Here is a 26,534-nt window from a genome sequence, read left to right as displayed (position 1 = left end):
GACGCAAGAAAGAACGCAGTACAGAGAATTCCCGGGAGCAGGGTAGACAAACTTTGAGGGGATTCTTTTTCATTCTTAGAATTGGTTTGTTGTCGATTTCAAAGATTGAAAGCATTATTAAATTTTTGTTATATTTGCGTTTTTTGATTTCTATGAATTGTGAATAATTTATTTTGTAACTTAGGTATGATTTGATGTTTGGGATATGAATTTATCAGACTTAGTTTTGATTTTAATTTGATGTTTATTGGTATTGAGTATTTTTAATTTATCTACTTGGTGAGATTAGAGATCTTAAATTGATATTTGTGGTCAGGTATTAGTTTAAAATTTCATAGTTATATTGGGGATTACCACCCGTGTGTAATATTTCAATTGAAATAACAACCTATAAGAAGAATACTCTATAGAGGAATTAAAATCAATTTCGAACAAATTCTCGTAGGAATTTGGTTAAATTGAATCGGGTCTTACTAGTTCTCAATGTTGTTGAGTTAGCAATGCTACGGTCGTACCTAAGATTCTCACTCGATTAGGGAAATAGAATATCAACTATCACCAATTTATCCAATAAATCAATAAACTTGATTATGGTCAATGAACAATCCCAAACGGAAATTTGTGCCTAGGCTAGAGTTTAGTTAATTTTGATATTTGGCTATATTTTAGCTTTTAGTTTATTTTCTTTCTAAATTGAATTATTGTCCTCCTTTATCTAGTGTAGTAAATCAAATTTCAAAGCCCCCTTATATATATATATATATATATTTAATTTTAAATTACTAAGTTGTCAAATCTTTATTGCTTCCCTTGCGGAGACGATCTTACTCACCATAGCTATATTGAATTTTGTATTTTCTGTGGTCTAAGAATTAATATTTTATTTTGTAGCCAAAGCTCTTGTCAGCGGACAACAATTTAAGAAAATAAAGTAGAATCATAACGTAAAGAATTCAAATAATAAAAAAATAATAAAACAATCATGTAGACTCGTATCACAGCCACCCCCTTCACCAAACTCTAAATCGTCCATTGATAATCAACACCCCAAGGTTGATCATGGTACAACATAACCGAACAGGAACGATGGGACAAAACCAAGAGAAGGGACAAGATAGATCGGAGGAGCAAAAAACTTAATCATGAAGATCGAAGAGCAAGCAACAGAATAGGATTCTGCTCACACACATTATCACAAAATATCATAGAGATTCATCATTCTTTTTTCCTCTCTAGAAGAACACAGAGAAACGCCTCTATATATATATATATGCAAATGTTTTATAATTAGGATATTGAATATAATATTTTACTATAAAAGAAATATATTTTTACGTATTATCGCGATATAAAAAACTGAAACATACATCGAAAGAACAAATCATTGGGTTTTAAAGATCAAAAATTGAGATGAAAATGAATGTTTTAAAATAATTTTTGATATAATCTGTGACGTGTTTCCAAAAGACAACAGAAACAATTCATGGCATGCAAGATTCAATGGCACGATAAAACGAAGAACAAATCATTAAAATTAATCTTCCCATCAAATCTTCTTAATCAATTAAATCCAATCACAAGAATCATGATATTGAAAAAAAAAAAAAAAAACCAACGAATCTGATGTATCTCCAGATCCGTTTCTACACAAACGGCGCCATGTCCTGAAGATCCGAATCGCCGGTGTTCCTAACGACGGCGTGCGCCGCCACCAGAAGGAGGCCGACGGCCGCGCCGACGAGAAACACAGCCGCATGTGTCATGAGCAACAAGCAGACGGTGAAGATCGACAGCACGACGAGGACGACGCGCTCCTCGACGGCATAGCCACAGAGCACGATCTGATCGTCGCGGAGGAAGTAGAGGAAGAGCCAGGCGGCCATGGTGGCGAGGAACACGACGAGCGAGACCGGGTGCCACAGAAGGCTCACGAAGAGCGCGAAGAGGACGATGATCGAGTAATTCACGTGGAAATAGGCGGCATTGGCGCGGCTGCGCTCCGCCGCCGCGCCGACGCTCCGCGGCAGCGACAGAGATGTCACCATCTCCCGCCATGGCCGCCGCGCTAGCATCACCGATCGCGACGACGGCAGATCGGACGGCGGCGGCGCCCCCGATCTGCCGGTGGGGATCGTGCCGTACGTCGTGCTCATTGGTTGAAAGTTTCTATCTTTTGGTTAATTTTTTTTTTTCACTCTTTTTAACCCTTCGTTTCTAACTTTTACCCTACAATCAAGGATTTACCGTTTTTCTTTTTTAATTTAATCGATATTTTTACCAAATAAGCTCTGTACCCTACCCGACTCAGTCGATACAGTTTTATTCATATAGATACAAATAACGAACTCTGTTACCCATTCCGGTGACCGGATAAACAGCCGGAGGGTCGACCAAGAAGGCAGCATGGCGATCGACGGCGGCTATGTTCCGGATGATTCCGGAAGTTTCTCCTTTGGAGGGGAGGGGCTTTCGAGGTTAAGTTCGCCAACGCCGGCCGGAGGGCCGATGCTGCAGCGAGCAGTGTTGTGTAGCTCGATGGCGTCTTTAATTTTCTGGAACTGCCGAGGGATCGACAGAAGTAAGTCAACATTTTAAAACCAAAATATATATGTGGATGCAGAGGCGATCGAGCAAGTTAGCTTACCTTGGCGAGGGAGCAAGAAAAGGCCTCGAGCCGGCCATCCGCACCGCGGTAAAAATGGAAATACGGAAGAACCTTGACGTTCAAATTCTTGCACATGGGCTTGTTTTCGTCGAAATTGACTTTCAAGAACAGGATGTCGGGATGTTCGACAGCCGTCCTGCAAAGCTGATAGCAAAAAAAATAGACGAATGAATTGTAGAGCAAATTTATTCAAGAATCGGTAATATAGCGTTATGTTGTTGTAGATAATCATGTTACCTTGGGAAAGAGTGCTCGGCAAGATGCGCACCACGTTCCATAGAACTCGACGATGACTAGACGATCCCCGGCTTCGCTCAAGGCATTTAAAAACTCCTGCGTCGAGTGAATATCAATCATGTTTGGGCCGGCATTTTTCTCCCACCACTTCGGCTGCTCGGTTTCAGTAACAGTTGCTTGTATCTGGTAAATGTACCATATCAAGAGTAAACATCAAATACTTACATATTCGAAAGCAAAATACTACATTTCCCGGATTAAGAACTTAATCGATAGAACATCTCAATGTCGCGCCACTAGAACATATGACCGCAAACACAATTTGCATGTAAACAACAGAAAAGAGCGATACCTCACCTAGCTGCACTCTGATTACCAATACTTCATCATTACATTCCCATACTAACGCGATTATACGAACACTGCGGCGAAACATAACAGTCCCAATACATGCTCTACCAAGAACGTAATCTAGATAGCAAATTAATCCCATGCTTTTTCATACCTGTACATTATCATTTGATCTAGCCATCCATCTTGCGATAGTTGGAATCTAACGAAATTGAGGAAATCAAGATAAAACGCACACACGAAAGAGTCTAATTTGGTAACAGTTTGGCGAACCTTCATTTAGAGCGATCAAATCAGATATTTTCATTAGCATTTTCAGTCTTAATCCGAGAGAGAATACAACAAGTATTTACAGGCTCTAAAAAGGCAAAAACCCAGCAATCTCCAGCCCAAAAGACTGTACGGACAAGACCAAAATTTTTCTCACACTCCTTAATCTCCCCGGTGACTTCGATCGGCAACAGAAAGGCTTTGATGAACAGTATTCGCACAGGTTTCAACTTAGGGGTTCACAACATAACACAGAATCGATCGAGGTCTAACTCTTACTCCGTGTGATTATCGAGCTAAATGGTTAATGGCGTGCTTTCAATACCACAGTCTAAAATATCACACTCCCTAGTTACCATATAATCGAGCAATTTACAACAGATACATCAATAAACTCTATGTAAATGAGACAACATGGATCGAGAACTAAGACAAAGATCTCAATTGCTTAAGAAATCAATTACTGTCAAGGCCAGCAGCAGTGGAATCCCTAATTCCGAGCAAACCCTAAAATTTCCACCCCGACACAAATGGAACATTTAGCACGAAATTAAATTAATTAGGTCACCGAATTTCAGGAATTTCCAGCATAATTACCTTTGATGGCCCCAATTGCTTGCGACACCGCGACGGAATCGGAGAAACAATACCGCCGGCGGCAGAAGAAAGGCTCGAAACAGAAAGCACTTTTCCACGAAGTCCGGTTCGATTGGGGGAACGAGCGCTGCGGCAAGAGCTCAAAGACGAAGAGACAAAACTGGAAATTGAATAGGGAGATCTCTGAGAACTGTTGGATAATTTAATCGCATCAGCCATTTCAGAGGAGGGAAAAGAATTCCGGCCAACCACTTGCAGTGGTTGTGAGCGCTGGGCAATCGGAATTACTCAAAACGTGGGGAAATGGAAACATCAACTGCAACTGAGGTGAAGAGGGAATCGATTATTATCGGGGATTTAGCAGAGCAGAGATGGTGAGTGAGTGTGGGGATGAAGATATTATTGTGTGATGGAGAGTGCGACTTGAGAAGCTTTTGAGCACAATTTATTACAGGGATGAATTATTGATAGATTGATTTTGATTCCTGCTGCAAATGGAATTGGTTGACAACTTTATAATGCTTTTACTTCAAATTTAAAATAAAATACTTCTTTTATTTCACATAAATTATTCATACTTTCCATCGTCTTATATATATTTTTTTTAAAAAAATATAATTATATATTTTAATCAAATTTTAAATTTTATAATTTATACTCCCTTCGGCTCAGAATTATAGTCTCGGTTGGGTTTGATACATATTATATAAATAATGGGTAAAAAGTACGAGTAAAAAAATAGTCGTAATTGTGTAATAATAATGAAAAAGTAAGGATAGTTTTAGTTTTATAGTCATATGATTATTTATAAAAACGAAACTATTGTTTTGAGACAGATAAAAATAGTAAACAAGACTATTGTATTGAAACGGAGAAAGTATTATTTTAATTTTGATTAAATTAATTAGTTATCTAAATTTTAATTTATATTTATTTTTAATATTCCCTCTGTTTCATATAATTTATTTACTTTTTCTATTTCGATCAGTCCATCCTACAAAAATTTGGCATTTTTTATTTTAAAAATATAATTATACACATTAATAGTAACAGTAATCTCTAAACAATTTTTACAGACAAATTTGAGTAAATAAATAGTACTTCATCTGCAATTATACTCTTTTTTTTTTTTTCACCCCATAGTATATATAGTTATTTTATTTTATTAATTTTAAATATATTTAAAAAATATAAATTAATTTAATTAAATATTTAAATTTTTTATCCATATTATCCACTGAAAATTTCTTATAAAATGATTAGGCAGGAAAAAAATCAAACCTCATAGAAAGGGTTGAAGGCTTTCGTCCACTAAACTACACCTTTATTCCTATTATATACTAAAAATATTTAAATATATATTCTAATTTTTTTTAATCATATATATTAATTTATATTTTTAAATATTCACTTATAAAAAATAATAAATAATATCATAATTTATTATAAATAATTTATTAATATACACTATCTAAATAAATGTATTCTAAACAAAAGGAAGTTATTTTTATTAGAGTATTGGAAACATTGCAAAAAAATATACCACACGTATATCTTATTATTACTTTTGTCATGTATTTATTTCTCTGGCAAAATATATCACACATGTTTTCAAAAGTCGTTATTTCTATCGTTTGATCGCGCGTGATTGCGCATAAGGGCGCGTGGTGTGAATTTCACGCGCGAGAAAATGACATAAATAACGACTTTTGTAAACATGTGAGATATACTTTGCCAGATAAATACATGACAAAAGTGATAATAGGGTATAAGTATCGGATATTTTTTGCAATTTACTCGATAGAGTATTAGTAATATTTTGTAATTATTTTTAATTTAAAATGTGTAAAAAATGTTATTATTATTATTTCATTTACTCATAAAAAGAATTAAACAAATTAATACTTCATTAGTTTTGGATAAATTGTCCACCTTAGTGTAAATACAAAAATTTAGATAAAATATAATTAGTAAATACTTTTAAAATGTATTGATAAAAATAATTAAAATTAAAATAACTAAATAGTTAAATTAAATAATTTTTTTTTTAAATTATGAATTTTAAAATACTATAAAAATGTATAATTATAATTTTTTTTTTTAAAAAAAAATACTGTGAAATGGATAAAAAAAAATGAAGTAAATATAATAACTGTAACATATGTTCTAATAAGATGATTGTATATATACATGTAAAAAATAAATATACTCTCTCCGTTTGCATATAATGTCATATTTTTATATATATATACAAAAATTACTTTTTTTGAAAAACTATTACACTTTAATTATATTTAAAAATTTATAATTTTTAAACATTTAATTATACTAATGATTTATTTTAACAATAATTTATAATTATTTTTATTAATTATAATTATTTATTGATCACACTTCTTCTAAATCCCCGGTCTACCATAACTGTGACACTATATCCGGGACGGATGAAGTAGTATATTTTAATTTGTGATGTTATTGATAATTGTATTTAAATTTGATATATGAAAATAAAATTACTTAAAGTTTAAAGTGAACGATAGAATATCGCATTATATTTTTCATTCGTCCCGTAAGTATGTGTTCATTTATTTTTTGTATGGGTTTTAGAAATATTAGTATTATATTGGGATGTAACATGAATAAAGTAGAAATGATTAAAATAATCTTATTAGTATTGTGTGATATAAAAGTAATGATATTTGTGTAATATATTGTAAGTTATAAGGGTATTTGTAATGTTACGTAGATAGTAAAATTACTAAAAATAAAAATGAATACTTTACCGTGAGACAGACTAAAATAAAAAATTAGATAGTTTATTATGGGACGGAGAGTATATTGTTTTATAAAATATTATATTAAATACTTAATTTTTTAATTTATAATTTTCTTCAAAACTTCAAAATCTATATCTAAATGGAACATTAAAAAAAATATATAGTACAAATAGAAAGAACATGAGAGGTAGACTTTCTTTTGATGATTTTGGGAAAAAAAATTGGTTTGAATTTGATATAAAAATAATGTTTGATGGAATATTATATAAAATAAAAAAATATATTTTTTTTAAAAAATGTAGAGTCCAAACATAAAATTTGGAAAAGTGGCTTAAAGAAACATACCCTAAATATTTGTAATTAAAATTTGATGATTTTAAGCCGATTACTATTTGTATCGGGGATTTATGTATATTAAATTTGTAGTAATATTTTATTTTATTTTATTTTTTAAATTAAATTTTATTAAAAACAATTAATTTTAATTTTATTTAATATATATATTTATTTATTACTCCATCCTTTCCACATAATTGTTCATATTTTCTATTTTAGTCCGTTCTACGTAATTTGTCCTTTCTATTTTTTGAAAATATAATTATGCATTCTAATCGCATTTTAAATTTTAAATTTTATAATTTTCTTAATTTTAATTAAATTATTTACTTATTTTAATTTTAATTTATAATTATTTTTACTAATAAATTTCTTAATTATTTATTAATTATACTTTATCTAAGTTTTTTAGTTTTTACAGTAATACACCATATTATATGGATGGAAGGGAGTATGTAATTAATATATTTAATTATAAATATATTATTATTATAAAATACTATGGCTAAATACGCCCACTCAGCCACAGCCGCGAACCATTCTTCCCCATCTTTTTTCTTCTCCAATTTTTTCATTTTCTTCCTTCTTCTTTCCTCCCCCTTCTTCGTCACAGTGGCCGCCCGCCCACAGTCGCCGCCGCCGCAGCCATATCACGTTCTTCTTCTTCTTCTTCTCCCATTTTTTTTTCTTTCTTTCCTTCTCCTTTCCTCCTTCCTGATTGAAACTCGAATATTTAACCTGAAGGAAATTTACGTTCTGGTTTAACGAGGGCCCTTGAATTGCGTTAGGAAGGGCTGTAATTGCAGGCGAAGATGGACGATTACACGAGAGAAATGATGGATTTGAAAACCCTTGTCACTCGCACTCTCGAAAAGAAAGGCGTGCTTGCCAAGATTCGTGTTAGTTACATCTAATCTCGGCTTCCTTTTTTAATTTTCCATGATTTCTGTTTGTATAATAAACTTACTGATATGGTTCGTGAGCTTTCATCACTGTTTATGGAATTTGGGGATTTTGAATTGTAGCTGATAAAACCCTAGGAGATTGGGTAGCTTCGAGTGAATGATTTGATGAATTGGCAGAATTAATTGGGAATTTGACAGAGAATTGTTTCACCTATGATCTTAATGTTGTAAATCTGGTTTACATGATTTGTTTCTCAGGCATTTTCTGTAGGATTGCTCCGATTGGAAAACCGAATGAATGAATTCACACTCAAATTCTCCGTTCCTTATTATTCATTTGTTTTTTTCTGCCTATAGATGTTGCAGAAAATATGCCAATTGGTGCCAAAAACTGCTTGAAGGATTAAAACAACTTGAATGTCAAAAAACTATGCGTATTCTAATTTTGCAGAAGTTAATGTGGAAAAAGTGCATCATTGAAGATTGTGGTTGTTTCAATTTTCATGGTTAATATACTGAACTGAGGGCTAGTGTGTTCGAACACTTGTGCATATTCTAATTTTTGCAAAAGTTAATATGAAAAAAATGCTTCATTGGAGATTATGGATGTTCTAATTTTCATGGTTAATATGCTGAACAGAGGGCTAGTGTGTTTGAAAAATTATGCAAATTCTAGTTTTGCAAGAGTTAATGCGAGAAAATGCTTAATTGGAGATTATGAATGTTCTAATTTTCATGGTTAATAGGTTGAATGAGGGCTAGAGTGTTTGAAAATTTATGCGTATTCTAATTTTTGCTAAAGTTAATGTGAAAAAATGCATCATTGAAGATTATAAATGTTCTGATTTTCGTGGTGAATAGGCTGAACTGAGGGCTAGTGTGTTCGAAGCAATAGAAGAGGAGGATAGAGCGATTGAGAAAGATGAAGGACTGCCTCCTGCGCTTTTGGGTTGCTGCAATGATCGTGCGAAGCAGCTTCACAACTCTTCTTCAGGTAATTTTCATTTTGGCTTTGTTGTTTGCTTTGTTAATATGCAAATCCTAGTGCATATTGTTGATTTGATTCTTGCTTACCTTGTTATGTTTCTTCCATTCCTTTTCGTTGGCTTTTTTACGACATTTCAGATAATTAACAAATAATAATGAAATATGTCTTCTTGCTTCGAAATCTGGAAGAAAATTCCTCAATTGCTGATGATAGAATACAATGCAGGCCAAATAAGAATAGAGTTTATATGTCCATCGTCTGTGTGTATATTTTGTTTTTTAAACTGCATATTTGTTTGGTTGTGGTTTGAAGTTGATTTGAATTGGGGTGTTGATTTGAGTTTTTGCTTAAATAGTATTTTTGATATGATATTTTGAAAGAAAATAGAGTATTTTTATTGGGAACCGTACGGGGTGAATAATGGTGATTTGGTATTGAAAGTACAACAAAAAAACCCCTTAGATGTTGCTACTTAATTGAGTGCATTCGGGAGCTTCGAAGAATTTTAAACTTGGTGAATTTTATCAAGTTAATTTATTTTGCTCGAATTTTGTGCTTGAAGGAAGACTTCTGACTGCATTGGTGTGCGAATATCTGGATTGGGCTCAGCTGAATCACACGTTGAAAGTTTACTTACCAGAGTGTAATTTGGTATTTCCTAGCATTTCTTATTCTCTCTCTTTAATCATGGTTTTGTTTTTGTAATATACATTTTCAGTCTATGTTTTTTTTTTTTATGGTTTTAATTGTTCTTTCAAATTTAGCATAAGGATTCCTGGAAATCTGAGTTGAAAGAATTTAGCAGCAAGAATGGGTATGATCTTAATCAGAATGGAGACAGTGGTCCTTTGCTCCTGGATGTTCTTGAGGGGTTCTTGAAATATGAGGTGAGATGATTTTATTTGAATGTTAGATTTTTTTAGTTTGTACCGTTGCGTGTGTGAAAGTAAACTTGAAAATATGAACAAAATGAAGCTTTTTAAAACTGTTTTGGGTGTGTTTGTTTGGGGGATTGGATTGGATTTACACTATTCATCTCATTTTTTTCCCCAAAAACATCAAATCAAACACCTAATTTTCATTTTTTATATTATACTAAAAATCAATTTTATATTCAAACATCACATCAACACCTATTTATATCACATCATACAACTATTCAAATTCAAAATTTTTACTATTTAAATCCCAACTCAAAATCCAAGCCTCCAAACAAACACACCCTTTAAGAATTTTCGGCATTAAAAATATACTCTGGTGTTTATAAATAAACTATTATGTTTTTAGTTCTAGTCATTCCCCTAAGTGTGTATCTTCTGTAACCCGGAAAACATGCTTAATTTATAAATGAGATATCAATATTATCCGTGAAATTATTTTATGACGGGATGTGTCTCCACCAGATGCTCAATTATTTGATGTTATCTTATCCGTCTTCTATTTTAGTTTTCAGTTCTATTATTTGCAAAATAATTAGTTATGTTGAAATATTCAATATCATGTTCTTGCAGAATCTTTCTCAAGGAAGGGGCAGTAATAGGCGATATACTACTGCCGATGCTGAATCTTTGTCTAACTTGGATGCTCGAAACGCCAGGAGGGCACCGCCATCTGTTGCTGGAGGCTTGCCTCCATTAGGAAGGTACATTTCTTTAGTTGTGTTCCATTATTATTTCTTTGAACTTTCGAATTTCAGTTTTGAACTTGTAGTTCATGTTATGCTTATTGCAGGCCTATTCCAATCTTATCTGGTAAGTGGTGAAATAACTCTCAAGATGTTTACGAAAAAAATATAGTTTAAAAAAAAGGCTTTTTGTACTTCTTTTATTGTTGAATCTTCAGATCGTCGAGTTGGGTCCTCGGCCTCTGGCTATAGGAGAGAGGAATACAATTGGAGATACGATAATGATGAGCTTCCAGAAGATGTGCTCCGTGCTACAACTGCATTGGAAAATTTGCAGTTGGATAGGAAAGCTCGTAACCTAACCACTTCCTGGAGGTTTGTTTATGAGTCTTGATATTACTTTCTTTCTCTCTCTATATATACGTACATATATATATAATCTTTTTAAATATCTGGCTACTTTGACAAAGGGGAGCAACTTTTTCAATTTTGCTATATTCTTCACAAGTCCTTAAATTCTGCATATCAACCAATACATAGTATGGGACCTATACTTGACATCATCCTTGATGCAAAAATTTTGAGCTATATGTATCTGCGCTGTAATGAAAACTTGCACTTTCAGGATGTTAACAAGACTGCCTGGTCTTCCACATGTAGTTAGTATATAATCTGGAAAGGAGATAAATATTGCGCTTATAATGAATTTCACTTAATTTTCCGTAACAAAAAATCACATCTATTTCTTAATATGCATAATTTGTTATCAAGAAAGTGCCTTATTACTTACTAGTTATTATGCAAGATTATTTGCATTAGCCGGATTTGTGGGAGAAGTAGCGGTCGAATTTCAATCTATAGAGCTAGGTTTTTCTGAGTATTGTTTGTTCTTTTTTCTGTGTACAGATCTATGATTTTATCTACTACATATGCTATAGCATTTTAATTTATTGAATAATGTGATTGTTATGTATATATTTGAATATTTGTGTGTATATAAAGTAACATATTTAATATTAATAGAAGAATGATAGTTGAATTTGGAATATACATATATGTATAACTAGCTACACGGAACGGGATTTTCTTTTCGAAGAATGAAAAAAAATCATATATTTTGTGTAGAATGTATTTGTGCTCGGGAGGATACGAGAAAATACTCCCAGGATTGAAAAAAATAATTACAAGAGGAGAATTTTCATATCTTCCCATTACATCATTATATATATATATATGTGTGTGTTCTTCCTTTGAAACAATTGGGATTTTTTTAGTTGTGGTTTGAAATGGATTTGAAATGAAGTGTTGATTTGAAATTTTGTTTAAAATAGTATTTTGATATAATATTTTGTAAGATGAAATAGTATATTTTTATTGAGAACTGTGCGGGTTAAATAGTACTCTAGCGTTTTTCATTTGAAATAAAAACAAACACACCCTTGGATGTTGAAAAATTATGAATAGTCGGAGCCCCATTCAAGAAAGAAGCTGAGGATTTGTCTTTTCGGACTCCCCTCCCATTCCGATTGTAGCTTTTCTTTCTGTTACTTCGAAAGGAGCGCCTAAGTGCTTTAGATCTATGTCTGATGTATTAATTTCCGTACCTATCCTAGATTAACTGCAATGATTTTGACCATTGGCTTGTCGATTTTATTTTAGGCATGGCGGGGATGGACTGCCGGAAGATTCCAGCTAAGTAGACGGTGAGAGAACATGTAAATGTAATACATTCTTACCGGCCTCTTTAATTTTTACTGATCCAACAATGTCGATAGGATTATATCATTATGTGAGATTGACTATGCTGTTGCTTGTTTATTTGCCATTTAGTAGTTATAATTCCTTAAGTAAGCTAGCTAGCTTTCTTTTTGCTTGATTTATTCTTCGACTTCATTCTCGGTCGTTGGAAAATGTTGCAGAACTGGTTTTTGTGTAGGGTTTTGAAAGTGTATTTACACAGCTGGCCATTGTTTCAGCCGAGCATGCAAGGTTTTTTTTTTTTTTTTGATGTTTATTTTAGACAAGAGTAGATTCTGCCTATGATGTTTGTATTTTAGTATAAATGCATGAAATAATTGACTGATATTTATGACCTTACTCATTTTTGACACCCCTAAAATAGTGGTAGAAATGGACTTTTGTGTGTATTTTCTTTACTAACACATAATAATAAATTATGCAATCAAATTTCATAAAGGGTCTTTTTCCTTTTAAGTGTGATGTGACTATTTGTACTAATCTTTGGGAAAGGATAGAATGTCTGTCTATTTCTACTGGTGTGATTATGTCTTTTTTGATACAATAACATGAAAAAGAAAAGAAAAATGATAATAAATTTTAAAATTAGAAAGATAAATTAGCATAATCATATAAAAATTCAATTTTTAACATTGAAAATAAAAAATAAAAAGTACAGGTTGGATGTAGGAATGTCAAATTGGGCTGGTTAATCCCGGATCCGTGGACCGGTCTTAATGGAGCGGGTTACGGGTTTTATTAAAAACTTGACCGGACTCGGATCCGAATTCGGATATTTTAATAATTATTATAATTTATTTATATTTTTATACAATATAAAATATATTATTTATTTATTTACAAAATTTCAAACATAAAATAAAATTTTAATTTTAAATCAAATTTGTCTTCGCATTTGTTTTTTCTACAATTCTTTTTATAATCGAGATCACTGCGAAATATTGTCAATATTTGATTGTTTTTATTTTTAAAACTCTAATTTTTTGATACTGTGACGCATATTTTTTTTACTATTAAATTATTTTAAAAAATTATATTTTAATTTTTTCTTTAAAAAAAAAAGAAGAAGGTTTGTCAGGGTTGACTCCGAACCCGAAGGATTTGGGGCTGGACGGGTCCTAGGGCCATGTTAAAGTTGAGTGGGACGAGCCTTGGGTCTTAATATTTTCTAGCATGATAGATTTTAGGGCTTGCAAAACTCGCCCGTTGACATCCCTAGTTGGAGGCTACTTCCCCTGAGGCCCCGTCTAAATCCACCGTTGTACACAACAAGCAATAACCTCCCCTGAGGCCCCTGTCTAAATCCACCGTTGTACATAACAAGCAATATTCCATCACCTAGTGGTAAATGAATCGAATTAAATCAAATCAAATATTGCACTATTTGATTCGATTCGAAAAAAGATATTCGACTATTTGATTCGTTTCGAATGTTAAAATGATACTCTATTCGATTCGAAATAGTTTTCACATTATTCGATTCGATTTCAATATTATATAAATATTTGATTCAAAATGTGATTCCCATTTTTTGTTTATCCGATTCAAAGCTATTCAATTCCAATTTCTTCTAATTGAAAATTTTAGTTATAATATTAAAAAAACTTTGATAAAATATATACATATTTATTATTTTCCAACATGGACAAAAATAAACTTTTTTCTTTAACATAAATTAAATAAAAATGTCAGTTTTAATTATATTATATTTATTTATGTAAAATTTAAAAGTATTATTTGTTTTAATAAATTTGTATTATATATATGTATATTATACTTTATACTATCTATATATTTTATTATAGAATATTTAAGAATAATGAATCGAATATTAAAATTTCATATTTGTATTTGAATCATATTTCAATCGAATATTTTTATTCTAATTTGAATCATAAAATTTCGAATACGAATATCAAAATTTCAAATCAAATGTCGAATTGAACAAAATTATTTGATTCATTTACCCACCTATCTACTATCACCCATTTATTTTATTTTAGCACTGTAAATTAAAGTGATAAAATTATATTTTTTCTGTTTCAAATTAAAAATATTCCTTTACTATTTTTGTCTATTCTACTTAAAAATATTCAATTTTCTATTTTAGTAAATATAATTACACGCTAATATAATTACACGCTAATAGCAATATATTCTAACTTTTACTTAAATTATAAATATACTATACAATTACTTTAATTGCAAAAATATTAAAACTTCTTACATCTATACTATTTTTTAATATAGTATAAATTCCCAAATGATATTCATCCGGGAATGGAGGAAAAATACATATTTTTAAATAAGATAAAAAAAAATGTAAAAAAAAAATATCTGATTTATTTGCCCACAATTTTTTTTAAAACAATTTTAAAGTTTCAAATATATATATTTTTTTATCAATTCACAAAAGTCAACATTAAAATATTAAATTTTTTATATTATCGAAATAATTCTCCATATTTCATATTCCAAAAAGTTCAATAAAAATACTAAACAAACACTCGTCATGAAGTGTCTTCTTATATCAAACTTCACAAAATCTCTACTATTAATCATATTTTTATTCTAAAAATATAAAATCAAATATTTATTTTTTATTTTTTTTTATAATATATTAAAAATCAAATTTACATTTAAAATATGACATGAAATTTATAGTACATCGTACAACTATTCAAATTTAAATTTTTTTAGTATCAAGTATCAAACCAGAATCCAAAACCATCAAACAAACGCACCATAGTTGTCAAATAAAATAAATGGGTAAATAAAATAAATTATAGAAAATTCAAAAAATGTAACAATATATACATATATTTTACATGCATCGACTTAACAAATTCATCTTCTAAAAAGTACATATCATTTCACATTCGGCGATCCCAAACAATTTATCATCTTCTAACTCCTCACCTACAAAACTTTATAATAAGCGTTCTGATTTTCGGTATACCGTATATCACGAGCAACACGTCTCGTCAATGCTCCGGCAAAAGAACACTATCGGGAAATGTCGACGTCCCGTTATTCGGAGCTCCGGTTATGTTCAAGATAGCCGTGACCAAATTGTATATCTCGACATTTTCAAAAGAAGGAACTTTCAAACCCCGGCCAAACCGAGGTCCATGAGCAACAAAAATCGACCTCATCGAGAAAAACGAGTTGTCGTATCCATGCGCTCCTCCGCACTCTTGCCTATTCGATCTCGTTTGCTCGACTTTAAACCCTTCGTCGAGTAACCCAATGATCGGTGCGATTCGATCACTATGGACATAATGTAGCCGCGGCGGCAAATCCTCTTTTAAATAAATTTTTAAATATTGCCCGTTGGTCACTGACTTTAACCCTTTGTTCATTTTGACCACGATGTCCTTTGCAAGGATATCGGGCGGGGGACGAATTGCAAGCAGAGGACTATACGATTGCACCCAATCCTTCGGGATATCGATCCAATCGGATAAATCGCTCAAAAAAATCAATTTACGATCGCAAGTCGAAACCATTCCGTGATCGCCGAGCAAAACGATGCTCACGTCCTCGAACACGCCGCGGTCTTCCAAACCTCGGATCAACCTCCCGATCATTGCGTCGACTCGGGAAATAGCCGCCGTGATCCGCGGATCGTCTGGGCCGACCTTGTGGCCGGGTGTGTCGGGATCGTCGAAATACAATGTGATGAATGAAGGGACCTTGTTTGGAGGCAAATCGAAATAGTTTAAAACTTTGTCGACTCTTTCTTCGTAAGGCATCGAAGCGTTGTAGATCAAACAGTAGTCTTTAGGACAATTCCACACCCCCTTTTTAACCTCGGAGCCCGGCCAGAAATTGACGGCGGCTTTCAGGCCGCCGCGCGCCGCCGTCTCCCACAGCGGCTCGCCTAGCCACCACTCCGGCTCGTGGCTCGCCATGTGGAAGAAGCCGCCTGCGCCGGCGGTGGGATCGGTGAAATAGTTGTTGACGATGCCGTGGTAGGCTGGGTAGAGTCCGGTGACGATCGAGTAGTGATTTGGGAAAGTGAGTGTCGGAAAAACGGGAATTAGACCTAATTCGGCTTCGATTCCGTTTCGGATTAATCGGTGGATGTTGGGCGTGTCGGTTTTGAATTGATAGCCGAATCGGAATCCGTCGGTGGAGATCAGAAGGACGACGGGGGATCGGAGCTTCGCGAGTGGTCGGGACACGTGTCCGCCGCTGGAATCGCCATTGTTGTGGAAGAACAAGACGGCGAAGGTAACGGCGGCGGCGGCGAGGCAGGTGGAAATGATAAGAGAGAGGATGAGAGTGGAGGCCGGCGCCGGTTTTGGCGGCGGCGGGGAAGAAGAATCTGTGCTGAAGGAGAGAAGTGCTGTGGTGGGTTCGGCGGGGAGATCGTCGTCTTCTTTGGATTGGATCGGCGTCGGCGGCGGCGGCGGCGGCGGCGATTCTGATTTGGAAGTTGGCGGGAAATGGGAGGCCATGTCGGAACCCGAAGGAGAATCTTGATTGAGATCGGAAGGAATGGTAAAAAAGAAACGGCGGAGAATTGGTTGGAAGGCGGCTGTCGGAGAAGGTGAAGGTGGGCGGTGAGTGGAGTGAGGGCTAAGGGAGGTTGGTGGCTTTTTCCAGACTTAACGGTTTTCGTTTGTTTTTTAAATTTCATTTTTTTTTAAATTAAATAAATATAATTATATATTTTAATTACGTTTTAAAATTTATAATTTTTATTTTTTTTAATTTTAATTAAATTATTTAATTATTTTAATTTGAATTTATAATAATTATTATTAAATTATAATTTTTTTCACTATTACACTTATTAATTACACAATATTTAAAACTTCGATATTAGCTGGGAGACAAAATAGTTGGGAAGGGAGGGAGTAATTATTAATTCTATTTAATTACTTTATTTATGTCTCTTAGCCACGTTATAAATACTTCAATATTTAAATTATTTGTGATCCTTATGTGATTTTAGACTCTCCTGAAATATTCGTAGCCGTTGAATAATTAGAAAGAGGAACAGATAAAATTGTGTATATGCGTAAATTTATTATTTGCTTTACATAATTTAGAATTTACATCTTCTTATTTTTATTAAATCATTTTACTCCAAAAGAAAGAAGAAGGGTGTGTTTGTTTTGTGAGATAATTTGAATGAATAATTTTTTATTATATAAGATGTGAGAAATTGTATACAAAATATAAAAATAATAAATGTCTGTAATATATTAATACTTTTAGAAAAAATATGTGAAAGAAAAAAATTGAAAAAACACACCCAAAAATTTTACATTATCCACCGATTAAAGATATATATATATATATAAATATATATATATACACTAGTAAAAGGAAAGTTATGGAACGGAATGAGGAACATTCCGGTGATGAAGATAACATTCATGAAAATTCAAAACTCGGTAAATTTTTTTTTTTTTTTTTTATATTGCAAAAGTAATTTTAAGATGAATTTATATTGCATCATATCTCAAACTCTTCCGACATCATTTTCCATAGAAACATATAACATTTTTATATCAGTGAGTCATCTTATCAAAATCGTATATTAAAATATTTTCAAAATTATTCTAGTTAGTATAGTAAAGAACTGCACAAATATTCAAAAGAAAAAAAAAATTGACATTATTTTCTTGTGATGGTTTTTATAGTTTTTTATTTTTGAAAAAATTGCATAAATATTCCTAAAAAATGAAATTCTTATGAAACTTTAATGGGTAGTTTTAGAAATTACGATCTAAACTAATAATTTTTTATACAAGGTAGCAAGCATCAAATTATATCATATTTTAAGAAATATTGACTTAGCTATTTATAATTCAATTTAATTTGCCATTGATTTGCGAAGAATTTACAAAAATTATGGAATATTAATTCGGGCTTCAAATCAAATCAAATCAATTTATTTTATTAGGATTTTAACTCCAATAATGGAAATAAATAATTATTGCAACTTATTGGAAAAAAAAAAGTTTAACTATACAACGTTCACAATCAAACGACAATATTATGGTATCTTCCGAAAAGTATATGACTTTTGTAAAAATATCATATTTTATAAAAATGTTTACCATTTGCTTCCGTATGTGCTCGTAATTTGACAAATGCATCATTTTCAAACCGCAACAAACGTACAAATTATATTACAAGTATGTATAGAGTTGAAGGTTTGTAGTTCAAAAACAGATGCAAAAAAAGGTAAAAAAAATTCCCAACATATGCAATACATTCATCATTACTGCAATAAAGGGCGACACAAAAAAAGTAGCATAATAATAAAAGATACTAATCAAAATATGTTGTCATTCCATCCTATACAACTATATAGAGAAAAAAAAAAAATAAAAATACAAGACAAGTACATGCTGTGCAAGAAGATTGAAGTTGTAATTCAACCAAAAATCTAAAAAAAAAAAATACACCGTTACTGAATATGTTGACGATCGTAACTATGAACTGCATCCTTCTAGCCACCCTCACACATGCTCAGTTCAAATAGGTCCGTCAACGAAGTCCAAATGATGGTAACTACAATTAATAACAAATCAAAATTTTTGTTGAGATCATCCTATGATGTGTACTAAGAGTAGCGGTTGGCAACAAAGAAACACTAAGTTTAAAAGATAATTTAAGCAATCACATTTAAAAGAGAGAGAGAGACAAAGAGAGAAAAATGCAAATCTAAAGTGTGATTCATATAACTTATAAACAAATATGATACAAAAAACAAATATAATGAAGAGAAAAAATCACATCTAATATAATTGATCATTTAGCTCATATTCATATATCATATCTATATGATATATACATTCTATATAGAAAGCATAGAAACTAAAATACTCATAATAACGGCAAGTTTCATAATTTTAGCCTAAGTCAATTAGAATATCTATCTAAAGTACGGATCATATATTGTTATAAACAAACATTCTACAAAATATAAAACATAATGAAAACTCACACAACTGCATGTAACATATTTCATTATTTACACACGATTCATACGATGTATCTATATATGAAGTACATCATTTACTAAAAAACGACAATAGAAATTGAATATAATGATAACATGAAAATAAACGACGACATTCATAATGGTATGCTCCATCATTTTAGTCTAAGGGTGTGTTTGTTTGGGGGTTTGGATTTTGAGTTGAGATTTGAATAGTAAAAATTTTAAATTTGAATAGTTGTATGATGTGATATAAATAGGTGTTGATGTGATGTTTTGAATGTAAAATTGATTTTTAGTATAATATAAAAAAATGAAAAATAGGTGTTTGATTTGATAATTTTTGGGGAAAAAAAATTGGATGAATAGTGTAAATCCAATTCAAGCACACATCATACGTTCTTGAGTACCAAAACAACAAATGCATCGTATTTTTCAAAAACTTGTTTGAAACTTTTTCTTTTTCCCAAAAATTTAAACAAGAACGAAAATTTATAGGTGAAGACTATCCACGAAATACATTGTTTTTCTTGTTGCACGCTCCTTTTTTGGCATAGGTTATTCCCTATCCTTTTTGATCTTGGCCATCGTAGGCTTTTTCAATCCATATGCTCTGCCTTTCTTCCAAACATATTTGATATGTACATTTTCTAATTGTAATAATAGTAGATTAGCACAAATAGAAAGGAAACATGATGCACTTCTAGGTTTACTAGCGATGGCATAGTAGGATGAAGTGTCCAGAGTCGGCCCTAGACTCAGGCGAAAGAGGCGTCCGCCCAGGACTCAATATAAATGAGGGACCCGTCAAATATTTATGTTATATATGTATAGTTATTATATATAGAACTTATTTATTTACTTAAAACTAAAAGGAATATAATTTGGTGGTGTGAAGTTATTTTGTAATGGCGAGGTTATAGTATCTAATTCATAGGGTTACAAAATTTTGAATTTTTTTAATACTATTTTTGCATTTAGTAATATTAGAAAAATATTTTATTTAATTATTTAAAATTTTATTATAAATAAAAAATATTATTTATGCATATTTAGAAGCCTCTGTTTTTGTTTTGCTCCGGGCCCTTCAAAAGTCAGGACCGGTCTTGGAAGTGTCGGGCAATTCGGATCCAGTTTGAATCGAGGGAAGTCTAGTCGAAATGAGGAGGGGACATGGTGACACTGCTCGATTTACCGGTGATAGCGGGGTGGAATGAAACATCAGATAATTCGGGGAGAGGGAGGTCGAGTCAAAATAAGGAGAGAACACGGCAACGTTGCTCGAAGCATTGGGGGGGGGGAGGGGGGGGGGGGGGTCTGGCCTAGTTACTTGTAAGTAGATGAGTCTTCCGATAAGATGAAGATATTGATTTGCGTCAATGTACCGATTTTCATCACCTTTGTCTAGCTTCAAATTTTGCTCCTTGGGGATGGAACTTGGTCGGCAATCATATAATCCATTATCTTTCAAGATATCTAAGCTATACTCCGTTACATTAAGTTTATACCGTGGTGTGTGCAAGCAACTTCAATGCCCAAGATGTATTTTAATGATCCTAAGTCTCTGATGCTGAACTTCTCATCAAGATGGATCTTTGTTCCTTGTATTATTATGCATCATTTTCAACTATTATCACATTATCAACATAGATAAGGGTCGACAGATTGACGGCATTTTCTTTGTAAACAAAGAGAGAATGATATGCCTTTGATTTTCTGAAGCCAAGATCCAATAATGCCATTGTGAGTTTTCGGTACCAATTGCATGAAGCTTGTCGTAGCTCATAGAGAAATTTTCGTAGTCTACACACCCTCGTGTCACCTTACTTCAAAAAAACTTAAGTAATCTTCCTGTACACCTCCTCGTCCACCTCAATGTAAGATGGCATTATTTATGTCCAGTTGATGTACTATCAATTGTTTTTTAGTTTCCATGGCTAACAAGCTTCATACGTAACAAGTTTTGCCACCGGTGTAAATGTGTCGTGAAAATCAACGTCTTTCAATTGATTAAAGCCTCCCGTGATGAGCCAAACCTTATATCGTTCAATTTCTCAATTGGGTTAATATTATATTTTATAAACCCAATTCGAACCTAAGACATGTTTCCCATTTGGCAACTCTATAAGTGTCCAGATACCATTTTCTTCAAGAGTTTGGATTTCCCTTTGCATGGCTTCTCTGAATTTGAGATCCTGCATGCATAGCTTTATAGAAATTTGTTAGCTCATCATTTGAACTTAGGGCTGCTGAATCTGAAAATTTTTCATATGAAATGAGCTAGAGGATATACCGTCGAGAACCTTTGATAGGACGTAAGTGATGCCTGGTCTACAATGGAGGCAATTATACTAAAAAAATCATTAAAGTGTTTTGTTTAAGGATTATTTCTTTTTTCTCTAATAACTCCTATTTTTTGTGAGTCATTCATGATAGTATCTTCCGCGATGGTTGATATATCGGTGAACGTCTGCTGGATTGGATTTTGAGTACTTCGATGAAGCATGACTTTCACATTACAAAAAAATAATATATTTGTAACGGAATTCCGTCCCTAAAGTTCACGTAGCTAACGTAATTCCGTTCCTAATTCCGTCTCTAATGTCATTAGTAACGAAAAAAATAGATTTAGAGACAAAAAAAATTTTGTTACAAGAATGATTTTTTCTTGTAGTGATGGTGCTCCGCACCTGCTTGTTCTGGAATGTAGGTGGATTCATTATCCACAATGACATTTAGCTCATTATCATTTTTTTCTATTTTCTTCCTTGAACAGTCATATCAACCTCTTGATACGGTTTGCCAAGGAACTTGAAATAATTCATTTGACAGCTACTCTCAAGTTTGTTTGCCACTGTCAATGGATATATGTGCACTGTGAATCTAATATCCTTTGAAATAATAAATTTCTTGCCTTTCAAATCATCTATCCGATTTCATTTTTTGCCATGTGGGTAGCCTAGGAATATTCCCGATCTTCCCCTTACTTCGAGCTTGTCTCTTTTTGTCCATGTGTTCCTCATATAGACCAAACAATAAAAAGCCATCATGTGATCATACTCAGGCTCTGGTTAAATATTATCTCGTATGACATCTTGTGCTTGATTTTTTTGGAAGAAAGTCTCTTGATAATGTATGTTGCAGCTAAGATGCACTCTCCTCAATATTTAGTAGGTATACCTGCTTTGAAGATCAATGCCCACACCATCTCAAGCAAGTGTCAGTGTTTTTGTTCGACCATTCCATTTTGTTGTGGAGTGGAGGGCAAATTGTTTTCAATACGAGTCCTTCGTTTGCATAAAAGTTCATCATCCTTGATGATGTGAATTCACCACTGTTATCATTTTTTATTCCTTTGACATTTTTGTCAAATTGAGTTCTCACCATTTTGCAAAAATTGATCAAGCTAAGATCAGAAAAGATGCTCACACAGCCTTACTTCGTCAGCAGTAGTTATGAAATAATTAGCCCTGGAAATAGAAAAAAGTTTGGTATTTGGCCCAAATGTCAATGTAATAACTCAAAGCAATCTATTTGCTAGAATGCAGAACAATTTATTGATTTTATTTGTATAAAATATTTTAGAACAATGAAATTATTCTATTTGTTGTGTTTAATATTTTGAAAACATAAAAACTATTTGACTAAATTAGATTGTCCAATTAATACTCAAAATTTATGGGAATAAATTGAGTAGATTATCATTGCCTAAACTATGAATCAAAATTATGATATTATGATTATGTTGGGATTTTTGGCCAGCTAATCCAATGAGTCCTTCGATAGATAATAAGTTGGTCAGAATCCATTACTCCTTCAATCCTAAGCCCAATGAGTCCTTCGATAGATAATAAGTTTGTCAGAATCCATTAGTTGGTTATTAGTTTTGGGGTAGTTTAGTTAGATGATAAAGATGGGTTTTGGTGTGCATCGGTGGTGAGAGAAGAGGGGGAGGTTTCTTGGGCAACCTCCGGCTTGTGATTCCGGTAAAAATAATCAGTTTTCGCCGATTCCAGTGGGTGTCGAGGCTTGGTGTAAAGATGCAGACTTCCACCTTGAGACGTAGTTACTATAGCCGAAATCCAACCTTCCCTCTCGCCGGTGAAATCAATAAAGATCGGAGAAGATGACTGCCGGAGTTCACCGCCGCTGTCCCGCTGTTCGTCGGTGTGAATCTGAAGGAGTCGCTGGTCGGAGCTGATGCCGATCGTCGCCTTCTCTGTCTGTTCGTCGGAGGAATCGGAGGAGAACCGCCGCCCAGTCATTGTTCGTCGTCGTCGGTCGATTTTGTAGTGGATAAAGTTTGGATTGTTGCTGGAATTTGGAGACGAACAGGGAAGAGTCCTATTTTGATTCTAAATTCACTAAAGGCGCTGTTTGTTTGTTTTCTATTTTGATTTCCAGTTTATGCCTTTGAGTAATATTTGTGTTATTTTAATTCATTTCGATTTAGTTTAATTTGATTTTATTCGAATTTTACTTCAGCTATTAATTGATTGTATATTTTGTATAAGAAATTTATTCGATAAATCCAAAAAATTCGAAAATAAATTCACAACAATTAATTAAATTATCATTTCCTAAAATATGAATATAAATCAATTTATATTAATTCATATAATTAAAGTTGACTAAATTATATATTAAACTATCAAAGTAATTTTTTATATGACTTTTGTAACTTTAATTTACTAGGCAAATTTTGTGAAAATAAATATATACGTAGTTTTAAAAAATATTGCGGATCTTTTTGTCTGAATCCGATAATTGAGAGATTTTTAAGGATGAGAAACAAAAATATATATAAATATCATAATATATTATGAATTTTGAAAATAGTAATATCTAAAAATCATTCTTAATAAAATGAAAAATTAACAATATGTTGAATGTCTGATATAAAACTGCTATTTTATGCTTCATAATATGCTGTTCATATAATCGATATATGATGTGGTACAAAAATATTTAAAAAATTTTCTTTCGAATTTTTTTTTACTGGAGTTCGAAGTTCTCTTATTATAATATTTCTTGTCAATATTTTGAAATGTGTTATATTCTTCTTCAATTCGATCAAGGTTGCATAATTGTATTACTTTTTCTTCGATTTTTTGATTTTGAGGTAATAATTGTTTTATTTATGTGTGGGTAAAATGATTCCCACAGTAAATGGAAATAATTTATATAATCATATATTTTTTTTTTTATTTGTAATAATTAAATTAAATTCATAAGTGAAATCAATGATATAATTAATATTAATGACAAAATAAAATGTTTACCCATAAAATTCATCGACATATCAAATAAAAATAATCAATATATATTACATACTATCATAACATATTTATAATATAATATATACTGTGTTATAATTCAACGTATGATATCTTATAACACAGTAAATGTTGTATTAAAAAAAAAGTATATACAATATGTTTTTATGTGATATGCTGACCAAACAAACTCTATAATTGTATTCATAATTATATTATAAAATACACACTCCAATATATGAAAGACTTCGATAACTCGAAAAGTCGATTCAAATTCGCGTTAACTAGAACTCATATACTCCCAAAAATAAGAAATTAAAATTGTTTGCAATGCATAAAAAAAAGTTTAAATCCTTACAATTTAAAGGTATTTTATTTTATTTTTTTCATTTTTATGTAATCATATTTTATAATATCATTAATTTTCGTTTTAATTAATATGTAAATTAAACTAGTTATCATCATTACATGTACTTAAATGTGGGCCTTAAAATATGTTGTCGATTACCTGTTGCCTGTTGGACTTGTGACAACGCTTCTAACACCAAATTTAAACACATAATTTGACTATAGATATTTTTATGAAATGTAAAAATTTTATATAGAAAATATATTCAATTATGATTCTTATATTGGAAGTTTTCATAATTGTATTTTGGTTTTTATAAAGGATTGTGTTGTAGTATTGCATATTTTATTTATTTTCATAATTGTTAAATTGAAGTGAAAGTAAATGCAAATGAAACAAGGGAAAAAACAAAACATATTATCCAAGTCTGTAACCTTTTCCATACATAAACAAAAAAATTTAGAAAAAATTAAAAGAAGATAGTAGAAACTCTCTACAGAATAAAGTAAAAAAAATACAGTGATTTATTTGTGTGTTCGCAATCATTCTTAACCACATTCACTAGGGACCGCTGGCCCCATAATCTCTCTCTCTCTCTCTCTCTCTCTCTCTCTCTCTCTCTCTCTCTCTCTATATATATATATATATATATATATATACCATACTATGAAAAATATGAAAAAATTGGTAACAGTAAATTTGCTCAATATATATTTTTTTTAATGAAATGATTTAGCAAAGTTTCATAACTTAAATTAATTTTCATCTATATTGTTAATTATAAAAAATTAACAATCAATACTAAAATTTAGCAAATTAATCATGAACTTGATTTCAATAACTTGAAATTAAAATTAAACTCTCTAAGCTATTATGTTGCAAAAAATGATGATACTAAAATGATTCCTTAAAGAATTGTATGCGATTGAAAATGTCTTTTTTCTCCGCTAGAATTGGATACTTAGCGTGAGCGATCAGTTCGATTTTAGACTACACCTGTTCATCCAAGCTAGCTATTGTGGTTTGCAATCCGTTTTAAATACATATTGAATGTAACGTTTTGTAAATAGATCCGACTTGTTGATATTTTACAATTATTTTTTGCAGAAGTATTTATATTTAGTAAAGTCGACGCCATTTTTTCTTTATATATATATATATTATATAAGAACTATCTTGGATATTAAATAGTTTCAATTGTTCATAAAAATCTAGCTTCTATATAAAAATTGTAACCAAATATTCAAACAAGATATTCATCAACACACTTAAAAATATCAACGGGCCGTGACAAATATAGAGGTGCATGTACACATGAATATTTTTCTAAACTTAATTCAATTATTGTGGTCATTTGTAGAAGTTTTAAAGGATGTAAGATATAAATTGATTTCAAATATTAAATAAATGAGCTTCAAATTAATCAAGTTCATCAAA

General features: G+C 31.8%; 4 protein-coding genes across 4 annotated transcripts; 1 reads left to right on the top strand and 3 right to left on the bottom strand.

The window, feature by feature from the left end:
• Nucleotides 1-1,521: 1,521 nt before the first annotated feature.
• On the bottom strand, nt 1,522-2,156 carry LOC127266388 (PRA1 family protein F3-like). Its single transcript, XM_051296617.1, has one exon. It carries the CDS (start codon nt 2,151-2,153, stop codon nt 1,644-1,646), a length of 510 nt encoding a protein of 169 aa, XP_051152574.1. The 5' UTR covers nt 2,154-2,156; the 3' UTR covers nt 1,522-1,643.
• Nucleotides 2,157-2,163: 7 nt separating this feature from the next.
• LOC127266387 (thioredoxin-like 2, chloroplastic) lies at nt 2,164-4,599 on the bottom strand. Its single transcript, XM_051296616.1, has 4 exons — nt 4,121-4,599; nt 2,903-3,085; nt 2,645-2,809; nt 2,164-2,558 (listed from the first exon to the last, which is right to left on the bottom strand). Exons 1-4 carry the CDS (start codon nt 4,337-4,339, stop codon nt 2,421-2,423), a joined length of 705 nt encoding a protein of 234 aa, XP_051152573.1. The 5' UTR covers nt 4,340-4,599; the 3' UTR covers nt 2,164-2,420.
• A 3,155-nt stretch (nt 4,600-7,754) lies between these two features.
• On the top strand, nt 7,755-12,725 carry LOC127266396 (protein TONNEAU 1a-like). Its single transcript, XM_051296630.1, has 8 exons — nt 7,755-8,132; nt 9,000-9,132; nt 9,689-9,777; nt 9,891-10,013; nt 10,638-10,768; nt 10,858-10,877; nt 10,969-11,125; nt 12,410-12,725. The coding sequence occupies exons 1-8, from the start codon at nt 8,046-8,048 to the stop codon at nt 12,444-12,446; spliced, it is 777 nt and encodes a 258-aa protein (XP_051152587.1). The 5' UTR covers nt 7,755-8,045; the 3' UTR covers nt 12,447-12,725.
• A 2,592-nt stretch (nt 12,726-15,317) lies between these two features.
• Nucleotides 15,318-17,088, bottom strand: LOC127266342 (uncharacterized). The gene has a single exon (XM_051296555.1). It carries the CDS (start codon nt 16,969-16,971, stop codon nt 15,493-15,495), a length of 1,479 nt encoding a protein of 492 aa, XP_051152512.1. The 5' UTR covers nt 16,972-17,088; the 3' UTR covers nt 15,318-15,492.
• Nucleotides 17,089-26,534: the final 9,446 nt, after the last annotated feature.

Source organism: Andrographis paniculata, unplaced genomic scaffold, assembly GCF_009805555.1.
Source record: "Andrographis paniculata isolate CXL003 unplaced genomic scaffold, ASM980555v1 Contig75END, whole genome shotgun sequence".
Classification (NCBI taxonomy): domain Eukaryota; kingdom Viridiplantae; phylum Streptophyta; class Magnoliopsida; order Lamiales; family Acanthaceae; genus Andrographis; species Andrographis paniculata.
The sequence above is the reverse complement of the archived record's forward strand: the minus strand, read 5'-3'. Positions and strand labels throughout refer to the sequence as shown.

What these genes read in the sequence shown, in the direction of transcription:
- LOC127266388 (XM_051296617.1), bottom strand. Translation starts at nt 2,153, where the DNA reads ATGAGCACGACGTACGGCACGATCCCCACCGGCAGATCGGGGGCGCCG.
- LOC127266387 (XM_051296616.1), bottom strand. Translation starts at nt 4,339, where the DNA reads ATGGCTGATGCGATTAAATTATCCAACAGTTCTCAGAGATCTCCCTAT. An exon ending in AGCAATTGGGGCCATCAAAG is followed by an intron (nt 3,086 to 4,120) that starts GTAATTATGCTG and finishes TACATTTACCAG; the next exon opens with ATACAAGCAACTGTTACTGA. An exon ending in TTTCTTGCTCCCTCGCCAAG is followed by an intron (nt 2,559 to 2,644) that starts GTAAGCTAACTT and finishes ATCCCTCGGCAG; the next exon opens with TTCCAGAAAATTAAAGACGC.
- LOC127266396 (XM_051296630.1), top strand. Translation starts at nt 8,046, where the DNA reads ATGGACGATTACACGAGAGAAATGATGGATTTGAAAACCCTTGTCACT. An exon ending in GCTTCACAACTCTTCTTCAG is followed by an intron (nt 9,133 to 9,688) that starts GTAATTTTCATT and finishes TTGTGCTTGAAG; the next exon opens with GAAGACTTCTGACTGCATTG. An exon ending in GCCTATTCCAATCTTATCTG is followed by an intron (nt 10,878 to 10,968) that starts GTAAGTGGTGAA and finishes TTGAATCTTCAG; the next exon opens with ATCGTCGAGTTGGGTCCTCG.
- LOC127266342 (XM_051296555.1), bottom strand. Translation starts at nt 16,971, where the DNA reads ATGGCCTCCCATTTCCCGCCAACTTCCAAATCAGAATCGCCGCCGCCG.